At 45.6% G+C, this 21,303-nt stretch overlaps 2 protein-coding genes across 6 annotated transcripts in view; one reads left to right on the top strand and one right to left on the bottom strand.

The window, feature by feature from the left end:
- The window catches only part of DNMBP (dynamin binding protein), a 129,624-nt gene extending 126,101 nt beyond the window's left edge, over window positions 1-3,523 (top strand). For all 5 annotated transcript variants that reach the window (XM_007478645.3, XM_001366214.4, XM_056801020.1 and 2 more), the window contains 3 exons: window positions 368-566; window positions 1,292-1,857; window positions 2,143-3,523. In XM_007478645.3, coding sequence (XP_007478707.1) covers window positions 368-566; window positions 1,292-1,857; window positions 2,143-2,328 — 951 coding nt within the window. In that variant the 3' untranslated portion in view covers window positions 2,329-3,523. The remainder of the gene's footprint in view (window positions 1-367; window positions 567-1,291; window positions 1,858-2,142) is intronic.
- Window positions 3,524-4,768: 1,245 nt separating this feature from the next.
- Window positions 4,769-21,303, bottom strand: part of ABCC2 (ATP binding cassette subfamily C member 2) — a 75,749-nt gene continuing 59,214 nt past the window's right edge. The window contains exons 28-32 of the mRNA XM_001372953.4: window positions 20,385-20,528; window positions 17,413-17,571; window positions 9,308-9,474; window positions 5,764-5,958; window positions 4,769-5,444 (exon numbers count right to left, since the gene is read on the bottom strand). Of these exons, the coding sequence (XP_001372990.1) occupies window positions 5,318-5,444; window positions 5,764-5,958; window positions 9,308-9,474; window positions 17,413-17,571; window positions 20,385-20,528 (792 nt within the window). The 3' untranslated portion in view covers window positions 4,769-5,317. The remainder of the gene's footprint in view (window positions 5,445-5,763; window positions 5,959-9,307; window positions 9,475-17,412; window positions 17,572-20,384; window positions 20,529-21,303) is intronic.

The raw sequence follows: 21,303 nt of genomic DNA on the forward strand, positions 1-21,303 counted from the left end.
AGGAACTGGGCCGATCCCCTGTAATGAGACCCAGTAGTCACTAATACTACTAGCCAATATTTCCGCAGCGCTTCCTATGTCCCAGGCACTGTATAATGATTAGTTGGTTTGATCCTCAAACACCCCTGGGAGGTAGCGGCTATTCGTAGCTTCATTTGACGTCTGAAGAGACCGGGGCAAACAATTGAGGTGACTTCCTCAGGGTCACGTTAGCCCGAAGGGGCCTGAGGCCGGATCTGACCCCGGGTCCTCCGGACTCCAGGCCCCGTGCTCTACCCACATAGTCTGTTTCCAGTGAGCGATTTTTGCCCGTCGCCTCTGAGCCGGCCGCGAGATAAAGCGCCTGAACCGTGCTGTTGCCTTTCAGCCGAGCTACCTGCTGCAGTCGGATGAACTCCGCGCCGCCCTCCTGGCGAGGTACCCCCCGGAGAAGCTCTACCAGGCGGAGCGCAACTTCAACGCTGCCCAGGACCTGGACGTGTCCCTGCTCGAGGGAGACGTGGTGGGCGTGATCAAGAAGAAGGACCCCATGGGCAGCCCCAACCGCTGGCTCATCGACAACGGCGGTGAGGGGGGCCAGGCTGGGGCGGGCGGGGCGGACTCCAGAGGGCCCTCCAGCGAAATCCCGCCTCCTGCCTAGCTTGGCTCTTTGTGGGCATCATGCAAGCCCTTTGAACAGCAGCCCATGCTGGCAGGAAGCGGGCTGAGCTGGGAGCAAAGTCGTGTTGGGCTCCAGGCCCAGCCTCTGCTCGTCTATAAAATGGAGATGATAGCCGCTCCAGCTTCCTAGGATTATGGTGAGGAGGGAATGAAGTGATGTTTGTAAAGCACATGTGAATGTAGCCATTACTGCTTTAGAAGTTTACAGATCACTTTACAGAAAAGGATACACGTGTATTATTTCACTGGAACAAAACAATAATCCTGCAAAGCAGGGACTACAGGTGGACCACCAATGATCCCCATCCCTCCTATGAGGAAACTGAGACTTGGAGGCTTTGGGCCACTTGCCATTGGTCACGTGGGCGGCACTAGTTTGAATCCGCTGTCAGCTTGAAGCCAGCTCCCCGACTCCCGAGGGCAGTACTGGGCCCACCGTTTCATGCTCCCTTGATTGCGAGGAGCCCTAACATTCCTTTGGATCCTGCGTTGGAGATTGAAAGACCTTTTTCTTCTCATCTCTAGAAAGTTGGGGCTTTGGGGATGGTATTAGCAACTCTTTTCCTCTGTTGATTTTGGGGCTGCTTTTCTGCCTTGAAGACTGCTAATCCTCTGTCCTTGTTTGCTCTAGTCACCAAAGGCTTTGTGTATAGCTCCTTCCTGAAGCCCTACAACCCGCGCCGGAGCCACTCGGACGCTTCTGTCGGCAGCCATTCCTCCACTGAATCGGAGCCCAGCAGTTCTTCCCCCAAATTCCCCAGACAGAATAGCAGCAACGCCTCATCCGTAAACCCCCATCATGTAGCGACAGACCTGCCCTCGGGGCCAGGCCAGAAGCTCGCTCAGAACCCCTCCCTGTGGCAGGAGTCTGGCCAAGAGAGCGTCTCTGCTTCCTCGAACGCGGTCGTTCCCGAGGAAAGTCCTTCCAGGTGTCGGCGAGACAAAGACTCTCCTTCCCGGACCAGGTCGTGGAACGCTGTGGACCTGGTGGACTTTCCCAGAGATTCCGACCAACAGACGCCTGCTGTGAGGGCTTCCCGACACTCCGTTCACCCTGAAACAGTGAGCCAAGGAATGCCCCGACGCCATGGGCAGCCTCGGCAAGGGGGAGACCTCCTAAAGGGATGCTCGAGGGGGGTGCCCCCCGTGGAAGAGCAGAGTGAAGACCAGGAAAGCCTCGAGGCCGCGGGCAGCCAGGTGACTATTCCTGAAGGGCCTCCCGTTTAGGGAGAGGTAGGACAGGCTGTGGAGAAGGGCTCCTTTTTCCCTTGGGGTGGGCATAGGAGGGCCTAAAGGGAAAACCTGGTCACGGAGCTGCCCCTGCGATTGGCCCTTCAAGAGCGACAATTGGGAGCCTTGGGTCGAAGCTCTGGGCCACCACTAACTGCTTTGGTTGTACTGCTTCGAGCTTGAAGGCCGTGAGGTTAGGTCCCTGAAGGATGAAGTTCTCCATTTGCTAAATCACTCTCTTATCTCACACAGGTTTATTTTGCTGTCTACACTTTCAAGGCCCGGAGCCCAAATGAATTGAGTGTGTCAGCCAATCAGAGACTGAGGATCCTTGAGTTCAAAGATGTCACGGGAAACGAGGAGTGGTGGCTGGCTGAACTGAATGGCAAGAAAGGCTACGTTCCATCCAATTACATCCGAAAAACGGAGTACACCTGAGTCGGCGCTGCTTCCTAGTCAGTCCTGGTGCTTTCTAGCTGTCAGCAGGCGTTCTGGGAGCCCACCGGAGAAAGGGAAGAGAAAAAAGGGTCTAAGCCACCAGTCTCTGAGACAAAAGGTTGTCTGCGCCGTTTAACCATGCCATGGCAGAGGGCGAGAGGTCTGCGGGGAATTACGAATGCTGCTGCTCCCTAGACATAGTAGAACTTAAAAATGGGCCCTGGGATGTGGAGGTGGTTCAGGCATCAACAAGGGGAAAGACAAGGGCGGAGATCCACACGGGGGAAGAAGATTTGCTCTCAGAACGCCGGTGCTCCTGCACGTGCCTCCAGTGAGTGCCTTCGCTGCCTGATGAGAGGCGACTGCCCAATGTGCTGTGCCATCGCTGCGTTGTCCACAGCCTCAGGATCCCGTGAGGAGGTGCTGACTTGGATCAAGCGACCCATTTCGGACGGCTTCGGGTGGGTTTTACAGGCAGCACTGACTTCGATGGACCTAACAGACCTCATGATTGTAAGGCCCCTCAGTACTAACACTGCTCTCCTCTCATTTTCTTTCCTCCTTCTGAGGTGCGAGGAGCATTTCTTTCATTTCCTACCTGCCCTTCGCCTCAGTGAATGCTTTGTCCTGTGTCGAAGGCTCTTCCTCCCCTCAGAGTTCCCCTCCAGCCCGGTGAAATGTCCTCCCTCGAATGGCTCCACAGCCTGACTCGGTAGGGCAGGGGTTGCCGCCATTCCATAAAGAGCGTTTGGGATTTCCAGGGATACTTGGCTTTCCTTAGTCCGGTGAGTCCTCTCTTCTCCGTCTATCCCTGGATGCCTGAAAGGTGGCCTCTTTATCTTGTTAGACTAGGATTTCCACCCACTCTCTGCTCACCTCAGAACAGGCTCCCCAACCTGGACTCGTGTCAGTAACTTCCCGCCCCCACGTCATGATTAAGGGCTTTCCCGTCCTGGAACCACTCATAGTTGGGTATCAAAAGAGCGGCCTCTCTGCTCCTCAAAATGGAACTCTCCTTGAATACATTAGGAAGAAAACAAGATGCTCTTTCCCTCCCACACTGGGAGACATCTGCTGCGCTTACTCCGAGGAGAAGGAAGAGAGGTTCTCTCTTCGCTCTTGGACTGGGAGTCATTTTAGAGTTGTGAATACTGAACTAGTTCTTTTCATAAATAAATTTTTTTAAGCAAATGGCCCTTGGCATAGTTTATGTTTTATTCAATATGTTTTTGGTCTTCAGCTATTTTACCAGTAGAGGCCATAGAAAGAGCAGCTTTTTGAATAAAGGGTGCTTTCTCTAGGATCCCGTGGCTTATCAAGCTTAACAGAACACGAGATCACATCCCAGAAAGAGCGGGTCAGAACTCAGATTCATTGCAGCGGAAACTGAGCTATGGGTTAGTCCAAAGACATACAAGCGTTCTTTCGAGGAAATAAAATGCTACAAGATTTGAGAGCTGCTTGTAGGGGTTGAAGAAGGTGGTTAAACAAGAGGGAGTCTGTGCAGGAAGGGTGGCTCTCTGGAGGCGGCACGACAGGGTCGAGGGGAGGGCTGGCTGGGCTTGAGGTCGAGCCCTTCCACTTCCTGTTTGTGACCTCAGCCAAGCCCCTAACTCCTGCGGGGCCTCCTCGGTGTCCTCATCTGAAAAATGAACTCTACCTGAGCCCCGGCTTCAGCTAGAAAGGGATCACTCCCCAGACACGCTGTCTACCTTCGAAGAGCCTCTGCCCTCCCCTCCCTTAGGAACAGAGGCCTCGCTCAGGTTCGTCAGCTCGGGACCCCTGGGGGTGGGGGGTGTGCAGGAAGGAGGGAGTTTTGAGCAAGAGTAAGAAGAGGGGCTTGAAGTAGAATCGCCTCAACATCTTATGCCCCCAAATCCCACCGCGCCAGTCAGCAGGCTCTCATCCTCGCTCTTAGGAAGCCCAGAGGCCACGGCAGTGCCTTCAGGGGCGATATCTGACTGGTCGCGCTTTGCTTTTAGCCCTTACTTTCTGTCCTAGCAGCAGCTCTTAACAAGAGCGACAAGGGCCAGGCCATCAGGACCAAGTGACCTGCCCAGGGTCTTCCATTTCTAGGCCTGGTATTCTCTGCACTGTGTTCACCAGCTGCCCCAAGAGTTAGGGCTTTACCCAGCGGCATCCCGACATCCAAAGTGGGGTGAGGGTGGCCGATCTGTGTGCGCCTCCCGGCTTTGCTTCCTCCCCCCCTTGCTGGGGATCGGGCAGCCTACGCAGGAGCACAGCGTCACATCCTGCTGGGGCTGCCCACAGGGCTGGGGACAGAGACCCAAGACGTGTCCCTGATGGCTGAAGCTTCCGCAGCTTTGCGATGGGCACGGTTGATGCACCAATTCACCAGACTGGGCACCCGTTTTTCCCTTCTTCTTGGTCTTGGCTCTTGAACTTGCCCCAAACCTGGACATAGGGAGGTAGGATCATCTGCCTTTTTTAAAAAATATGTTTTTATTTCATTAAATATTTCCCAATTACGTGTAAAATTCTTTAACATTTAAAAAAAAATTTGGAGTTCCAAATTTTCCCCCTCCTCACCCCTCCGTGTGAAGTCATTTGCCGTTTTTAAAAGCACTAAATCAGGACAGAGGAGGCTCCTGCACTAATAGGCAGAAAGTGGGTTCTCAACATTGTTAACATTTGTAAAAACACGGAGGCCGACACCTCCACAAATCAAGAGGCACCCACAGCTTGCCAGGCACCATGGTCCAAAAAGAAACAAACATTGTCCTTGAGGTATTACTCAGCGTCCTCCTACAGCAGGTATCGCCAAAGGTTTCCATCATCCTTCACTTCTGATCCCTTCAGTATGTTCTAGAAGTTCTAAGGTGGTCTTAAAACCAACACCAGAGGCCAAATAGGTGTGTTCCACTGCTTCAGCCCCTGGGATGGCCCACAGACAGACTCGGCGAAGATCCAGATGGTCCAGCTTAGATGCCAGCGTCCCTTGTACAAGCTTTGTGCCGCTGGCATGAGGCTAAAGCGCTGTGTTCAAACTTTCAATGCCAGCATCCTTGGCCATGAAGTAAAAGGGACCAGTCCTCTGGAGGAGTTTTTCAGGGCTGTCGAACTCTATGATCTTCCCTCTATCCAATACCATAACCCTGTAATCAAGACCGAAAGGAAGGGTTGGATCTCAGGGATGAGAAAAGAAAACTTGGATTCTTAAAGTCTCTAAAAACATCACCATCCCTCCCACCCAGGATGATGAACCCGTCTTCTCAGAACCACCCTCCCCCCTCCCCCCCCATTTCTAGATGGTTCCGTCCTAGCAGTGTCCTTAGGGTGATGGCTTCTCCCATTTGCGACCGCTAAGGGATCGCTGGTGTCCATCTTTGTACTTTTCTAACGGGCGCCCCTCTAGTTCCGGTTCCCTCCTAAACCCATTGCCCCATCTCCTCTCTGTCTAGCACCAGAACTCGCCTGTCACTGTCCATGATTGTGTGGAGGCGATGGGCAATGGTGATGACCGTGCAGTCAGAGAACTCCTTGCGGATGGTAACCTGAATGAGGTGGTCTGTTTCCAGATCCACAGCGGCGGTGGCCTCGTCCATGATGAGAATCTTGGATTTCTGAAGCAGAGCACGAGCCAGGCACAGAAGCTGTCTCTGCCCTATGCTGTCACCGGGAAAAGAAACCGAGCGAACCCTCAGGCCGGGGATGCTTGGGGGAGCCCAGCCTTCTTGGCCCAACCCACACTCCCAAATGGACAGACCCCAAGTCCCAGCTAGGTTCTAACTCGTGCCGAGACTCGACCACACGGATCCGCCTTCACAGTGTTCAGAATGATCATCCTGTAAAATGGGGTCCCTGGTTCCAGCCCACTGGAAGCAAGTGTGAATTTGGATAATGGCCCTTAGGAAGCACAAGAATAATGGGATCGCTTGAATTCCTACCAAAGCCAGAACAAGATTCTCTGAACTGTCTGCAAAGACAGGGAGACAGAACCCAAGCCTCAAAGGACCCATGAAGTAGCTATGAAGTTGATCTTTGGGTTTAAATTGAAAAACGAAATTAAAACCCTCCTGAATTAGGGAAAGAGGCCACAGGACTCCACAGGGAGAAATTGGCCATCTCTGATCCTCGACAGTCGGTCCTGACGTGCTGCAGAGAGAGCTCCGGGCCCCGGGGTTGGCACGATGCCATCCCACAGCCAGAGACTTCAGCCGTCCGCCCAAGGGAGCTCTACTGCTCCCGGACTGCCTCGATGGAAAGGTTGACCAAGACAGGGAATGTGGTTAAAAACCAGGACTGGCTGAACTGGGTCCCAGTCCTGTCTCTCGTGAGCAGAGTAAGGGTGAGGCACTGAAACTCCAGCCATGGCTGCCTCCTCCATGGGGACGACCATCGCTCATTCTTACTCATACTCCAAAGAGCTCTTTTACCTCACCATCCCCACAACCCTGCAAGGCTGCTGCTCTGATCATTCCCCTTCAGATCCCTTCTGTGACTTGCCCGGATTCACAAACTGGGCAGCGTCCAAACTGGGCATTTTGACACACCCGGCAACCTCTAATCATCCTTCCTTAAAGAGCTCTAGAAACGTTAGCGTCATCTAGAAAAGACCCTTCCATTTACCCTTCCTGAGAAAAGTAGTGGACAGATAATTCCCCAGCGGGGCAGGCAGAGAGGCTGGGACGTGGCAATGTGTATCAAAAACCTTGTTCTGAAGCCTGATTCTCCTCGGTCAGGTCAAAGTCTGAGGGTGGGCAAGGGGAAGGAGGGGGTCACCAAAGTCATCTAAATCCCCGCAGCCCCCCCTCCAGTGGGAAGCCAAGCCTAGATTCCCATGGGGAGAGCCCGAGGAACGTGAAGGAAAATCAGATGTCTTAGGAGAACGCGGGGCTGCAAGAAAACAGAATCCTCCGGGAAGAGAATGACTCCAAATCATGAAGCACGTATCTGTTTAAAAGGCAACCGGGTGTGGGAAAACAAAGCTGCCCTCATCTCTGAAGGTATAAAGATGATGCCAGACAAGAGCAGACTTTTCTCCAGTGTTTGAGGCCAAGCCTAAGGATTTTGAGGGCATTTTCTCTGTCTCTGGGGTAGGAAGGACACTTGAATATACCACATTGGAAATGATCTTTGGCAGACTTACCCCCTCCCTGTAATTCTTTTATACATGTGCTTGGAAGAATCAGGCTCAGTGTTATTTTTTTTAAAAATAATAATAAATAAAAACTATTTAAAAATATTTTTTAAATTATTACAAAAAAAAAGGTAAGGAGGAACGAAACACTGCTGATACAAAGAAACATCAAGAGTTGCAATTTGAACCAGGCAGCTGAAATGTCAACAAGTCTACCTTCCTGGCTGCCATTTTGTCTTTGGTCTTGAGGAAAACATTCCAGGGCCTTCTGGGGTGACTTCCCACCAGGTGACCCATGGAAAGTGACAGCTGCTGAGAGAAGGGTGCAAGCCATTGTGGAGCAATGCTCCTTCTCCTCTTTCTCCTCCTCCTCCTCCTCACTTAGGCTGGCCCCATCTAAAACTACACCAACCTCAATCACGGCATCCTATGGCCCCACCGAGGGATCCTGCCAGAATCAAGGGCAAATGAGTGAAATTCTGCTCTCCTACCACTGAGCGGACAATGTGATGGCAGAAATGGATCTCAGATATCTACCCTGTTCACTGATCATTTGAATCCAGAAGTCCCAGAGAACTCAGATACTTTCTAGGGATAAACTGAGGGAGACACAAGAATTAAAAAAAAAAAAGGTCCTTCTCTTCCTGCATGCTTAGTCATTTTCAGTCCTGCAATAAGCATGCAGGAACAGAAGGACCTTTTTTTTTTTTTAACATCTCTCTTTTTAAAACTCTTACCTTCCATCTTGGAATTAATACTAAGTAACTATTCCAAGGCAGAAGAGCAATAAGGGCTAGACAATTGAGGATTAAGTGACTTGTCCAGAGTCACACAGCTTAAGAAATGTCTAGGGCTAAATTTGAATCCAGGATCTTCCATCTCTAGGCCTGGCTCTCAATCCACTGAGCCATCTAACTGCCCCTATCTCTTGTTTCTTTATAACCTGAAATACCATCTAAAAAAAAAAAATCTCAACATGACAAAATGATTTCTGAGCCCCAGACACTTAGGGGAATGATATTTGACAACAAAACAGTGCAATTAAAAAAAAAAAAGGTAGTCACCTAGAGTTTATTGTTCTGACCTATTTCAATCTAAACTATACCACTGTTCTAATTCCTGCCCAAAGCCCTACAGAAACAACACTGGAAATAGTTGTTGTTAATGCTGCCATTTCTATGGCCATCCGTGTCTTTTCTATTATTCTCCACAACAGAGTGATAACAATAACTACCACATGGCACTCTAGATATATTATCTCACTCAATCCTCACAACAGCCCTGTGAGCTAAGGGTTGGTATTATTTCTTTTTTACAGATGAGAAAACTAAACCCAGCTTAGTACGAGTCTGGGGCAAGATTTGAACTTGAGTTTCCCTGACTCCTAGTCCAATGATCTATCCCCTGCGCCATCCAGCTGCCTTAATAAATGTGGAAACTGAAAGCACATATAAGGGCTGTTCAGAGGTATCAGTCTGGTTAGAATACAGCCAGGACTAGTTCTCTACAGTCCTCTGTAGCATCATGTTCTTTCCATAAATGATGATTAAAAAAAAAAGACCTGAGCAAAATCAGCTTTTCTCAGACGGTTAGAGCTAGACAGGACCACATGAGTCATCTAGGGAAAGTCTTCATTTTAAAGATGAGTAAATTAAGGGTCTGAGATGCTGACTTCAAGCTCGGCTTCCTTTCCTCTCCACCGAGCTCGTCTAGGACGGTCCTCGAGCCGATGACTTTAGCCTACTTTATCGATGCGTTACCATGACAGTTCGTGCCCATCAGGCTCACAGGAAGCACAGCGAAGAGGAAAAATGTTGCTTCCATCCTTGGATCGAACAGTTGCCTTAAGAGGAAGCTGGTCTGTGTTTGGGGACTTACCTAAAGTTGTCACCAGCCTCGCTCACTTCATAGGACAGACCCTGTGGCAGGCCAGCCACGTAGGGCTTCAGGTGAGCCAATTCCAGCGCCATCCAGACCTCTTCATCGGAGTATTTGTTGAAAGGATCCAAATTCATCCTCAGAGTGCCAGTGAACAGGATGGGATCCTGCATAAACCAAGGGGCAAGAAGAGAGATGTGAAGAGAGATGGCAGGACAGGGACCCCCTCTCACACCCCCAGCCCAGGGAGGGTGATTTTTAGAAATCTCTGAGGACACTTTAGAGAGGTGGGGAACCACGTGGGTCCAGTTGCTCAGTGGCACCAGTACAAAAACAATAAGTCTGGTGGCCTCTTAGGAAAAAAAAATTCTGTTTTGTTTTGAAAGCTGAGGTATAGACAGTTAAAACTTTCTTTTTCTTTTTAGTTTTTTTTTCCCGTTTGTTTTGACTGTGGGGCTTAGCCTTGACAAACATAATCTTTCAGGGTGAGCACCAATTTGTTGGCCAAAAGATATCATGGAGGATTAGCAGCATTCAGAGCAAAGTTTATTTAGAGGCAAATGATGGAAACTAGGGAAAAGGAGAGGAATATGTATTTATTAAACACCAACTATGTGTCAGACACTGTACCAAGTGTTTTAAACAAATATTCTCTTATTTGACCCTCACAAAAACTCTAGAAGATTGATGTTATTATCCCCATTTTACAGATGAGGAAATTGACGGAAGTTTCGTGACTTGCCCAGGGTCACCTAGCTAATAATGTCTGAGGCCAGGCTCCACTTTCTGTCCTCTTACCAACATCCCAAGCCCTGGCCTTCTGGCTTCCAACTCCATCTCTCCAAAGTGATCCGTGAGTGTGTGTGCTAAATCCAGCCTTCTCCACCACCCTTTCCACCAGATCCTCTTTGGGTTTCTGCAATACTGGATTCATGGTTCTCCTCTTACCTGTCAGCCTGCTCCTTCTCAGTCTCCTTTGTTGGTCTACCATAATCCCTCACTAGCAGTGTCTCTTGCCCAGTTCCTCTTCTATCTCTATCCTCTTTTACCTGATGAACTCATCAACTCCCATAACTTTAATTACCATCTCTATACTGAGGACTCCCAAATCTATCTGTCACTATTATCTCTCGGTCTGTCTATCTCTGTTCTCTCTCTCTCTGCCTCTCACACTTTCTCTCCCCTCCTCTCTCTTTCCATCTCTCCCTCCTTCTCTCTCTGTCTCTTGTCTCTGTCTGTCTCTGTGTCTCTCTTGTGAAGATGGAATTAACTCCCCTCTGCCCATTTTTAGATTCAATCACCAAAAGCATATACACCCCATTTATCCTTAAGTGGCGGAGGTCTGTGACCCACGTGTGTGAAAGTGGGTGATGAATCAGAACTCACTAACTACCCTCTGGGCAATTCTAAGCAAAACTATAGCTATAATTAGTCCACATAAAAGAGGAAGGAAGGCACAGGAAGTGATAAAAGAAAAGGTCTTTAAAAGTGGCAAGAACTTCCTGTGATGGGGTTTTGCACCTTCAACTTGATGCTGAAGGAGAGCAGGCTGCTTTTTCTATATCCTATTAGAACTACCACATGGGTGAGTGAAAAAGGCTGACTCCTTTCCCTGGCTTGTTCTAGAGGTACTAGCTTCTGGAGAGGCCCCTCATCTTGGAAGAGGCCTTATGGCTAAAATCCTTGTTTAATTTACCTCTGGGCCCCCTTTGCTGGGGCCTCTGAAGCCTTGCCTGGGTCAGACCAGGCCAAAGAAAATATCTACTCTTCCTCATTTCCTTACTTTCACTCTTTCCCCTTTTGTAAACAAATTACCATAAAAATTCATTTGGAATTGAGTAATAATTCCTGGCAACCACACTCTTATAAATTTAGTCCAACCCTTTTAATTTTACCCCTTACATTCTGGCCCTTTGTCTGTCTGTCTGTCTGTCTGTCTCTTTTTCTCTCTCTGTCTCTCTATCTGTCTCTTTCTCTGTCTCTCTCTTTGTTTCTGTCTCTGTCTCTCTGTCTCTGTCTCTGTCTCTGTTTCTCTCTCTCTCTCTCTCTCTCTCTCTCTCTCTCTCTCTCTCTTACACACTCCTGATTATCTCCCAGGTGATCCTAGAATGTTCTTCCCACCTCACCTCCGCCTTTTAGGATTCCTCCTTTCCTATAAAACTCTGCTCAAGTGACATCTTCTACAAGAAGTCTGTCCTGATGTCCCAGTTGCCAGCACCTCCTCCCCCTCCAAGAAAATTATTTTGAATTCCTTTTTATATATGTTTTATGCATCTTTTGTCTTCCCTGATACAACATAAACTCCTTGACAGCAAAAACTTTCTGTTTTATCTTTTATCTTCAAAGCCTAACACATAGCAGATGCTTAATAAATGCGTATTTCTTGTTTGATTGGCTGGTGGTTGGGATATTTGGTCTGGAGAAGACAGACTTGGTGGAGACATGATGCCCGATGGTAGAGTATCGGACTTAGAGTCAGGGAGCCTTGAGTTAGAATTCTGCCTCAGGATTGGACCCATACAGGGTTCACCGTCTAGGTATGGAGTTACAGCAAATCAGCAATTCTCCAAGTGTGGTCTGCAGATCCCAGGAATCCCCCCCCAAGCCTCAGTACTCTTCACAAAAATCCCAAGCCTTTTGGAATCCAGATCCCTTTCCAGTTCCATATCTGAAGCCAATTTTTCTTCAGATACTTCCAAGTAAAAAAACGTCATACAACAGATCAAATGTTTAGTCCTCTAGGAAGACAGATGTTAAAAAGATATTTGCAAATATCTGTCAAGCAATGCCACTCCTATCCTAGAATTAGATTTGTATGAATGTGTAAAACAATGCCACCATCACTAAAGTGGAAAACATTATTTTCCACAAAGTATTATATAATAGCAATAGAATTATATTACATAGAACTATTTTATAATAGAATTATAGCATTCATAATGTTACATTTCATAATAGATCTATATTACATTATTCAGAATATAATTATATTTATAATAATTCTATTGCGTGATAGAATTTTAAGATATTGAATTCTATTCAATTGAGTTCTTTTAATTTATATTACATTCCTTTGAGATTAACAATAAATGGTGTTTAATGAACAAATCGTATTTACACTTTTGTCGCTTTTAATTTTGAATCTGATAGATATTGATGGCTATAACCACGCAGTCTAAAGCTCTTTGGAGGCTTCAGTAGTGTTTGGCGTTAAGGGGTCCTGAGACCAGTAAGCTTGAGAAAGTCTGGACTAGCTAACCCCCAGAGTCCCTCCAATTATAAACTGACGTGGTTCGCTGATCAGGAAATGCCTCTTTAACTAGTCAGGAAAACAGTCCTAGGCTGGGTCACAGAGAAGGAAGGGTACACGGAGGCCACGAATTGCTAAGAAAGATTGCGAAATCTTTTGCAAAAGCCCCAGAGGAGCCCAAGTCTAAATAAGGACGGTATTAACGTGTTGCATTGCTACCACCTAGTGGTGATTTGCTAAATAACAGCTCTGCTTTTTTTCTTTTTTTAGCTACCCTCAATCAAAATACAAAGCATGAGCGGGGTAAACTATTAATGATTTGCTAAGCTCTTTGCATTCCAAAAGAAATAAGGAACTGATTAAAAATCAAAGAATAAGGGCCTTTCCCCAAATGGCAAAACTCTGGAAGGACAGGAAAAGGCAGTTCTCAAGGAAAGAAATACAAACAATCATATTTTTTAAATGCTCCAAATCTCTAATGATTAGGAGAATGAAAATGAAAGAAATCCTGGGTTTCTGCCTCAAGTCCCTCAGACTGCCAAAGCGTTTTGTTTTGTTTTTTAAAGAGGAAAAATGAAAAATGTTAGCAGAACAATAGGAAAACAGGCACGTGAACACACCTTCGGTAGAGCTGTGAAATTGGTCCAGCCATCCTGAAAAGCCCTCTGGAGAAGCCCTAAAAGTTACTAGCCTGCATCTTCTTTTGCCTGGCAATGTTACTAGGCCTGTACCCCAAAGAGATGGAGGAAAGAGGGAAAGGATTCCCACGTACGAAAATATTGATAATAACTCTTCTTGTGGTAGCAAGGAACTGAAAACGAATGGAGTAGCCATCAATTGGGGAAAGGCAGAACAGATTTTGTTATGTGGATATAATGGAATGCTGTTGTGCCTTTAAAATGGTGTAATGGACAGTTTCACATAAACTTGGGAAAACTTACAGAAACTGATGCAAAGAAGTGAGCAGAACCAAGAGAACAATATAACAACCACACTGTAAGAACAAGCAACTTTGCAGGACCTAAGAGTTCTGAACAACACAATGACCAGTCATGATTCCAGAGAACCAATGATAAAGAATGCTACCTACCTCTTGACAAAGAGAAAGTAAACTAAATAGGAAGGAAGGAAGGAAGGAAAGGTGGGAGAAAGGAAGGAAGGGAAGGAGGGGGGAGAGAGAAAGGAAGAAAGAAAGGAAGGAAGGAACCAAGGAACAAACAAACAAAGGAATGAAGGAACAAAGGAAAGAAGGAAGGGAAGGAGGGGGGAGGGAGAAAGGAAGAAAGGAAGGAAGGAACCAAGGAACAAACAAAGGAATGAAGGAACAAAGGAAGGAAGGAAGGGAAGGAGAAAGGAAGGAAGGAACCAAGGAACAAACAAAGGAATGAAGGAACAAAGGAAGGAAGGAAGGAAGGGAAGGAGGGGGGAGGGAGATAGGAAGAAAGGAAGGAAGAAACCAAGGAACAAACAAACAAAGGAATGAAGGAACAAAGGAAGGAAGAAAGGGAAGGAGAGAAGGAAGGGGGAGAAAGAAACAAAGGAAGGAAAGAAGGAAGGAGGGAGAGGAAGGAAAAATTTCTATGTATACACACATACATGCATAATGCAATGTCTACATATGTCTATATGCATATGTATGTGTACACACATATAGGATTAAGCTCAGGTTCGTGTGTATTTGTATGTATATGGGTATAAATAACTGCAGAAAAATATGAATGGCATATTAAATTACCCCAGAGGCTCACAATGTTTTTTTCTTATTGAAAAACATTTGAGGAACAAAAATTGTTGAGAACCATAGCTGTAGACTACTGAGGCATATTCAAAATACTTCCAGGAAGGAGAAGAGGCAGACAGTGATTTCCCCGGAATTTCTCCAAAATTAATCTGATTTTTTTTTTTTTAAGAATCTTCCAACAGCATGCCTATGGCAAGAATCACCAGGGCTGACAACTCCTTGGAGGTATACTAGCTGCTGACATGGAACTCAGTTTATCTTTTCTTCTTCCTATGTAAAAATGTTTCACTTATTTCTTTAGCTTAGTAATTCTCAACTTTGGGTGTGTGTCCTGGATCCCTTTGGTTGTCTGGACTCCTTCCCAGAAGAGTTTTTTTAATAATTTTGAAGGAGTGCTAAATTTCAGTTAGATGTTAGTGAAAAAAATTTTTTTTCTCATCCAAGTTTGTGTATCCTCTGAAATCTATTCTCAGACCCTCGGGGGGCCTGTGGATTCCAGGTTCAGAACTCCTTCTCTGGAATATTTATGTCAGCCCTCAAATTGAGGCATTTGTGGCCATTGCTCTATTGGGGACATCCGGGACCTCACTGGAAGGTTCTTGCCATCTTTACTTAAAGGGAAATCTTAAGTAAAGGATGAACGGGTTCATATCATCTGGTATTTCTAGAGTTATCAACCCACACTTCGCATATTCAGCTGCTGCCTGGCCCCTCTTTCTAGTGATGAATTAGGGATGGGGAGAAGAAATCTCTGACAAGGTCCCCCAACGTTCATGACTCTCTTCCAGTTGTTGAGCTGAACCATCAGTCAGAACGAGGCCAGCCCTCAGAGTATTACAGCGAACTCAAGCTACTGCTGGCTGGAGTGATGATAGTTGACTGCCCAGTTGGGCAGTGAAGAGGGCAGTGAACATCCTCACGCTTGGCCCTGAAGACAAGCTGGAGAGATTAAGATAGCTAAAGTACAGATAAGTGGATTCAGAGCCTTTTGAATGATAGAATCCAAGGAGTAGATTAATGTCGAATTTGTAGAAGGTCTCCAATGGAATGCCCCAAGCATCTGTCCTTGGACCTCTACTGTTCAATAATTCTATCACTGACTTGGATGAAGACGCAGAGAGTATGTTTATAAAATATCTAAATGGCACAAAGCTGAGGGGGATGCCTGAAGCACGGAATGACAGAACCAACAATCTGGAATTATTGGCTGGAATGAAGAAGATGAAGTTTAATGAAGATAAATGTAAAGGTCTACACTTGGATTCAGAATATCACTTGGAGGAGTACAAGATAGGTGAGATGATGGTTTAGTGGATGACTGAAAATTCAATATGAGTCAATATTATGAGGTATCCAAAAAAGTTGGTTGCTTTAGAGTTCATTAAGGTAAACTTAGGATCTAGAGAAGTGCCGTATTACTTTCCGGAAACTATTTTGTAGTTAGGAAGGACATAGATAAGATAGAGTATATTCAGAAGAAGACTTCCTAGAGGACCTGCCAAGCCAGGATTGTCTTGTGAAACTGGACATGGTCAGCCCAGAGGGGTCAAAACTCAGGGAGGGGGACAGGATGGCTGTTCAAGGATTTTCTCTGTCCTGTAAAAGAAGGATTAGATGAGTTTGTTCTGCTTGGCCCCCATGAGCAGAACTAGGAGCCCTGAGAAAAAGCTGTAATGGCAGATTTCAAAGATATTTATAAATCTCTATCTATTACACTTATAGGAAAATTTCACAAGGAGGCAGTTAAGTGGACAGGGCACTAGCCCTAGAATCGAGAAGAGCTGAGTTCAAATCCAACTGGGGAAGGAAATGGCAAATTTCTCCATTATCCTTACCAGGAAAAGAATGGGGTCATAAAGAGTCAGACATGAATGAATGACTGAGCAACAAGAAAAACTTCCCAACAACCAGAGCTATCCCCAAAATGAGATAGACTGCTTCAAAGGGGATTGAATTCTCCTTCACTGGACATCTTCAAGCAGAAGCAAAAAAATGCTCATTGAAGACGTATTGGGGATTTGTAGATGGACTAAATGGTCTTTAGGGTCCCTTCTAATTCTGAGCTTCCATGATTTTGACATTGAAAGGACTGGGGAAAGGACATCATTTCCTCCCCTTCCATTTTCATGTACCTACAGGATCTCAGTTGTGTGAAATCCCTGCAAGGGGATCTCAGAAGAGAAGGGATTTTTAAAGAGAAAAGATGAAAATGTAAATGGGAAAATATCAGTGCAATCCCTCAAACATAAGAGATGCTCAGTGAATATTTGTTGAAGGAAGGAATTAATTAACTTACTACCCACCACCCATCTGCCCCCCACCCCACCCCAGGAGAGCCTGCCAACTTCATTCAAAGCTCCAGCAATGTATTTTTTTGTTGTTGTCTCGGATACTTGAATACAACTGTTGCAAGAAGAAAAATTCCTGGTATATTGTTCCATTTGTTTGCTCCTAGACAGTCAGTCAGTCAACAAGTATTTAAGTGCGCTAAGCACTAAAGGCACAAAGAAAAGCAAACATAACAAAGCAAAAAAAAAAATCAGTCTCTGCCCTCCAGGAGTATATGTTGAACCAGCCACACAATTGGGATTTGTCTATTGGCTTAGGAAGCTGAGAACTGCTTATAACAGCCAAGCTTTCCAGATTCTCCACCACACAAAGAACAAGAGTTTCAAGCATATAACTCAGAAGCTCAGGGGGACTGCTTGTCCTGCCCAAGGACAGGGCTGCATCTTTTACTAACAACCTGTGCCTGGGATGAGTACCTGGAAGATTGGAGGAAAATGGTCAGATCATCTCCATTAAAGATAATGTCAGGGCAGCTGGGTGGCTCAGTGGATAGAGAACCAGACCTAGAGATGGGAGGACCTAGGTTCAAATCTGGCCTCAGATACTTCCTAGCTGTGTGACCCTGAACAAGTCACTTAACCCCCATTGCCTAACCCTTACTATTTTTCTGCCTTGGAACCAGTACTTAGTATTGATTCCAAGACAGAAGGTATGGATTAAAAAAAAAAAAAAGATAGTGTTCCTTCATCTGCATTAGGGATGAAGCCAAGAAACGAGGATTTAACAAGAGTCCTAATTTATGGGAGGAAAGCTTCCAAAACTCACCTGAGGGATGATTGTCAGTTTGTTTCGGAGATCGTGGAGCCCAATGGAGGCAATGTCTAGTCCATCAATTGTAATCTGACCTTCTGCAGCTTCTAAGATTCTGAAGAGGCAGTTGGTAAGAGATGATTTCCCAGCCCCTGTCCTGCCCACCACGCCAATCTGTAAGAGAGTATTTTTTGAGTTCATTAACATTTCTTGCCCTTAAGAGGAAATTCATTCACCTATGGCCTCCATGCTGTCATGGAAGAAGCAGTTCCTAGCCCACCTTTGTACCTTCCTTTGACCATGACGAAGCCACGCTCTATTCAATCTGCCCTCAGAGAAGCCACAAAAGTTAGACTGTTCTTTTCTCTCCATAGGATAGAGGACCCCACCTCCTTACTTCTTGATCTAAATGATTGTCTTCTTAAAACTATCTTCAAGACCCCACTGATGGTGCTGTTCCCAGAGAAAAATTTTAATCTGGGACAGCAGGTAGGGATAAGAGTGAGATGCCCAGCTGGGGGGCAGTGGGGAGGGCAGCATGACTTGGGATACCTCAAAAGTTCTACCCTGCTAGAAATGTAGCCACTTAGGAGAAGCACACTTCAGAAAAGGGGCAGGTCTAGTCAGGGGAACAATAGCACCAGCAGAGAAGAAGGGCAGCAGCAGGGTGGGTAGTAAGGAATCACCCCCAGGAAGGGGCTATCTTGTGGGTGTTCAGTCATGTCTAACTCTTCATGACCCTTGGCCAAGATAATGAATGGGTTTGCCATTTCCTTCTCCAGCTCATTTTACAGAGGAGGAAACTGAGGCAAGCAGGGTTAAGAGATTTGCCTAGGGTCCCACAGCTAGTAGGTGTCTGGGACTGGTTTTGAACTCAGGAAGATGAGTCTCCCTGACTCCAGCTCAGCACTTTATCCACTGCATCATCACCCAGCTGCTCGGTTGGGGACTGTCAGCATTCTCTAAATGTTAGTAACCCTGAAACAAAGTTCCAACAGCCCCATGCTAGTTATTGCTCCCAGTACTCTCCTCCTCATGACTTTCTCTCCAAAGCGTCATGAACCAAGAAGAGAGGATGCAAGAGTAGGGAACAGGATTAATTCCTAATGCTGTATCATTTTATTTTTAAATCATGCTCTATTATTTGATTTCTAATAGGGCTCTAAAACATTCTATTGTTCAAGCCTTTTTTCCTCCTTCCTTTGTCCTGACAATCCAGAGATTGCCATAACACAGCCTGCCCCAGAGCAGCTGCTAAAATTGGGATGATTTAAGCCATTCCCCAATTGATAAATGGGCAAGGGACATGAACAGGCAGTTCTCAGCCAAAGAAATCAAAACTATTAATAAGCACATGAAAAAGTGCTCTACATCTCTCATAATCAGAGAAATGCAAATCAAAACAACTCTGAGGTATCACCTCACACCTAGCAGATTGGCTAACATGACAGCAAAAAAAAAGAGGGCATATGGCAAAGTAGGGACACTAATTCATTGCTGGTGGAGTTGTGAATTGATCCAACCATTCTGAATGGGAATTTGAAACTATGCCCAAAGGGCGATAAAAGACTGTCTGCCCCTTGATCCAGCCATAGCACTGCTGGGTTTGTACCCCAAAGAGATAATAAGGAAAAAGACCTGTACAAGAATATTCATAGCTGCGCTCTTTGTGGTAGCAAAAAATTGGAAAATGAGGGGATGCCCTTCAATTGGGGAATGGCTGAACAAATTGTGGTATATGTTGGTGATGGAATACTATTGTGCTCAAAGGAATAATGAACTGGAGGAATTCCATGGGAACTGGAATGACCTCCAGGAATTGATGCAGAGTGAAAGGAGCAGAACCAGGAGAAATTTATACACAAAGACGGATACACTGTGGCACAATCGAATGTAATGAACTTCTCCACTAGCAGCAATACAATGATCCAGGACAATTCTGAGGGATTTATGAGAAAGATGCTCTCCACATCCAGAGAAAGAACTGTGAGAGTAGAAATGCAGAAGAAAAACAAGTGCTAGATCACATAGATTGATGGGGATATGATTGGGGATGTAGACTCTAAACAATCACTCTAGTGCAAATATCAATAATATGGAAATAGGTCTTGATCAATGACACATGTAAAACCAAGTGGAATTGCATGTTGGTTATGGGAGGGGGTTGTGAGGAGGAGAGGGCAAGAACATGAATTATGTAATCATGGAAAATATTCTAAATTAATTAAATAAAAATTTCCAAATTTAAAATAATAATAAAAAATAAAAATAAATAAAATTGAGATGATTTAAGATTGAGAATATAAACCCCAACCTGCCATTTTGACCAAGTATGTCTAAAGGCATTTTGGCCATTGAGTTGAATAGATGAAAGTCAACCTTGGCCAGGCCCAACCTAATTTCTCCATCTAGATTGCCAAGGCTATTGGGAACCTGTAATTGGGCAGGTGACTTTCCCCAACATCATGAGGGATCAGGGAGGGTCTGAAAATATTAGTCCACCTCTCAAGAGGGGTCTATCAATTTGATTTCTTAGACTGCCTAGGAGAAGGCTCAATAATGAGCTTCCAAAATGATATTTTGTAACTTATGACTGAATGAAATGTCTATGATTACTGAGAGAATTGTTGACCAAATTAATTGATATTGACCTGTCTAGTAATAAATTAATTTTAATGCCCAGAATTAGAAGGCCACCTCTTAGAATTTTTAATCACAGAGGAAGTAGGAGAACAAATCAAGAAATAATGAGAAGAGCTCAGAGAGGCAGTAAAAATAAGCATTAAAATGCTTCCATCTTTTTACAATCCATCATCTGTGAATGTTCTACAGTCTGGCTATCAGAGCATCTTCCCAGTCTCCATTCGAACAGGAAGTGCAGCAGTTTTCCAGAGGTTTCCAGAAGTCTCACCATGCCTTGGTTTCTGGTTACTGACAAACTGATCTTTTTTCTAGATAGCCTCCTCCTCAGCTCCTGCCGCACTTACCTTCTCAGTACCCTCAATGTTACAGGTAATCCCATGCAATATCAGGTCCAGCTCAGGGCGATAGCGTACTTTGTAATCAGTGAACCGGATCTCTCCTTTGCTGGGCCAGTTATCTGGAGGCCTCTTCTCCAATAACCAGGGGGCCTGTGCAAGTAGCCAGAGATAGAGACCTCAGCACCAACTCTTTAAAAAAATGCTTTCTTAAAATTGATATCTTTTATTTTTTATATCATCTTTACTTCTTAAAATATCCCTCTCCTTTCCCTCTTCCCCTTTCCAGTGAACCATCCTTTGTGATAAAGGTTTAAAAGGGAAGAGAAAAATAAGTCAACACAACTCATCCGTACCCCACCTGATGCTGACAATATATGTAACATTCCACACCTATAAGCTCCCATCTCCCACCTCCTAAAGGACAGGGGGAGAATACCTCCTCTTCTCAAAGGAGGAGCATGATGAATGGAAAGATCTTGGATGGGAGGGCTCAGATTCCAATACCAGCTTTGCCAGGTGCTATACCTGAGTGACTCTTGGGATCATTATTTCTGGGTTTCAGTTTCCTCATCTCTAAGTCAGAAATGATCCCTAAATTCTTTTATAACACAAAATCCTTTATTTTATGTCTCCCCTGAATTGAACTTAGAAGATGACATTTTGGGGTCAGGGGACTAGAATCACCACAGGGAAATGGCCCTCCTCACTTCCTCCATGGTTTTCTCACTTTTTAAAATGACTTCTTTTTAACTCTTAAGTCTAAAAATCTAACGTAATGCCATTCACCACCCGGGGGAGTCAACTCTTCTAACAAGGAGAAAAAAGGAAGGGAGGGGAGGCAGATCAGCAAAACTAGCCAATCCATTAACTGATTCTAACAATGTATGCTATGCCCCATCTCCATGGTCCCCAACTTGTACGAAGA

This window comes from Monodelphis domestica, chromosome 1, assembly GCF_027887165.1.
Source record: "Monodelphis domestica isolate mMonDom1 chromosome 1, mMonDom1.pri, whole genome shotgun sequence".
Lineage (NCBI taxonomy): Eukaryota > Metazoa > Chordata > Mammalia > Didelphimorphia > Didelphidae > Monodelphis > Monodelphis domestica.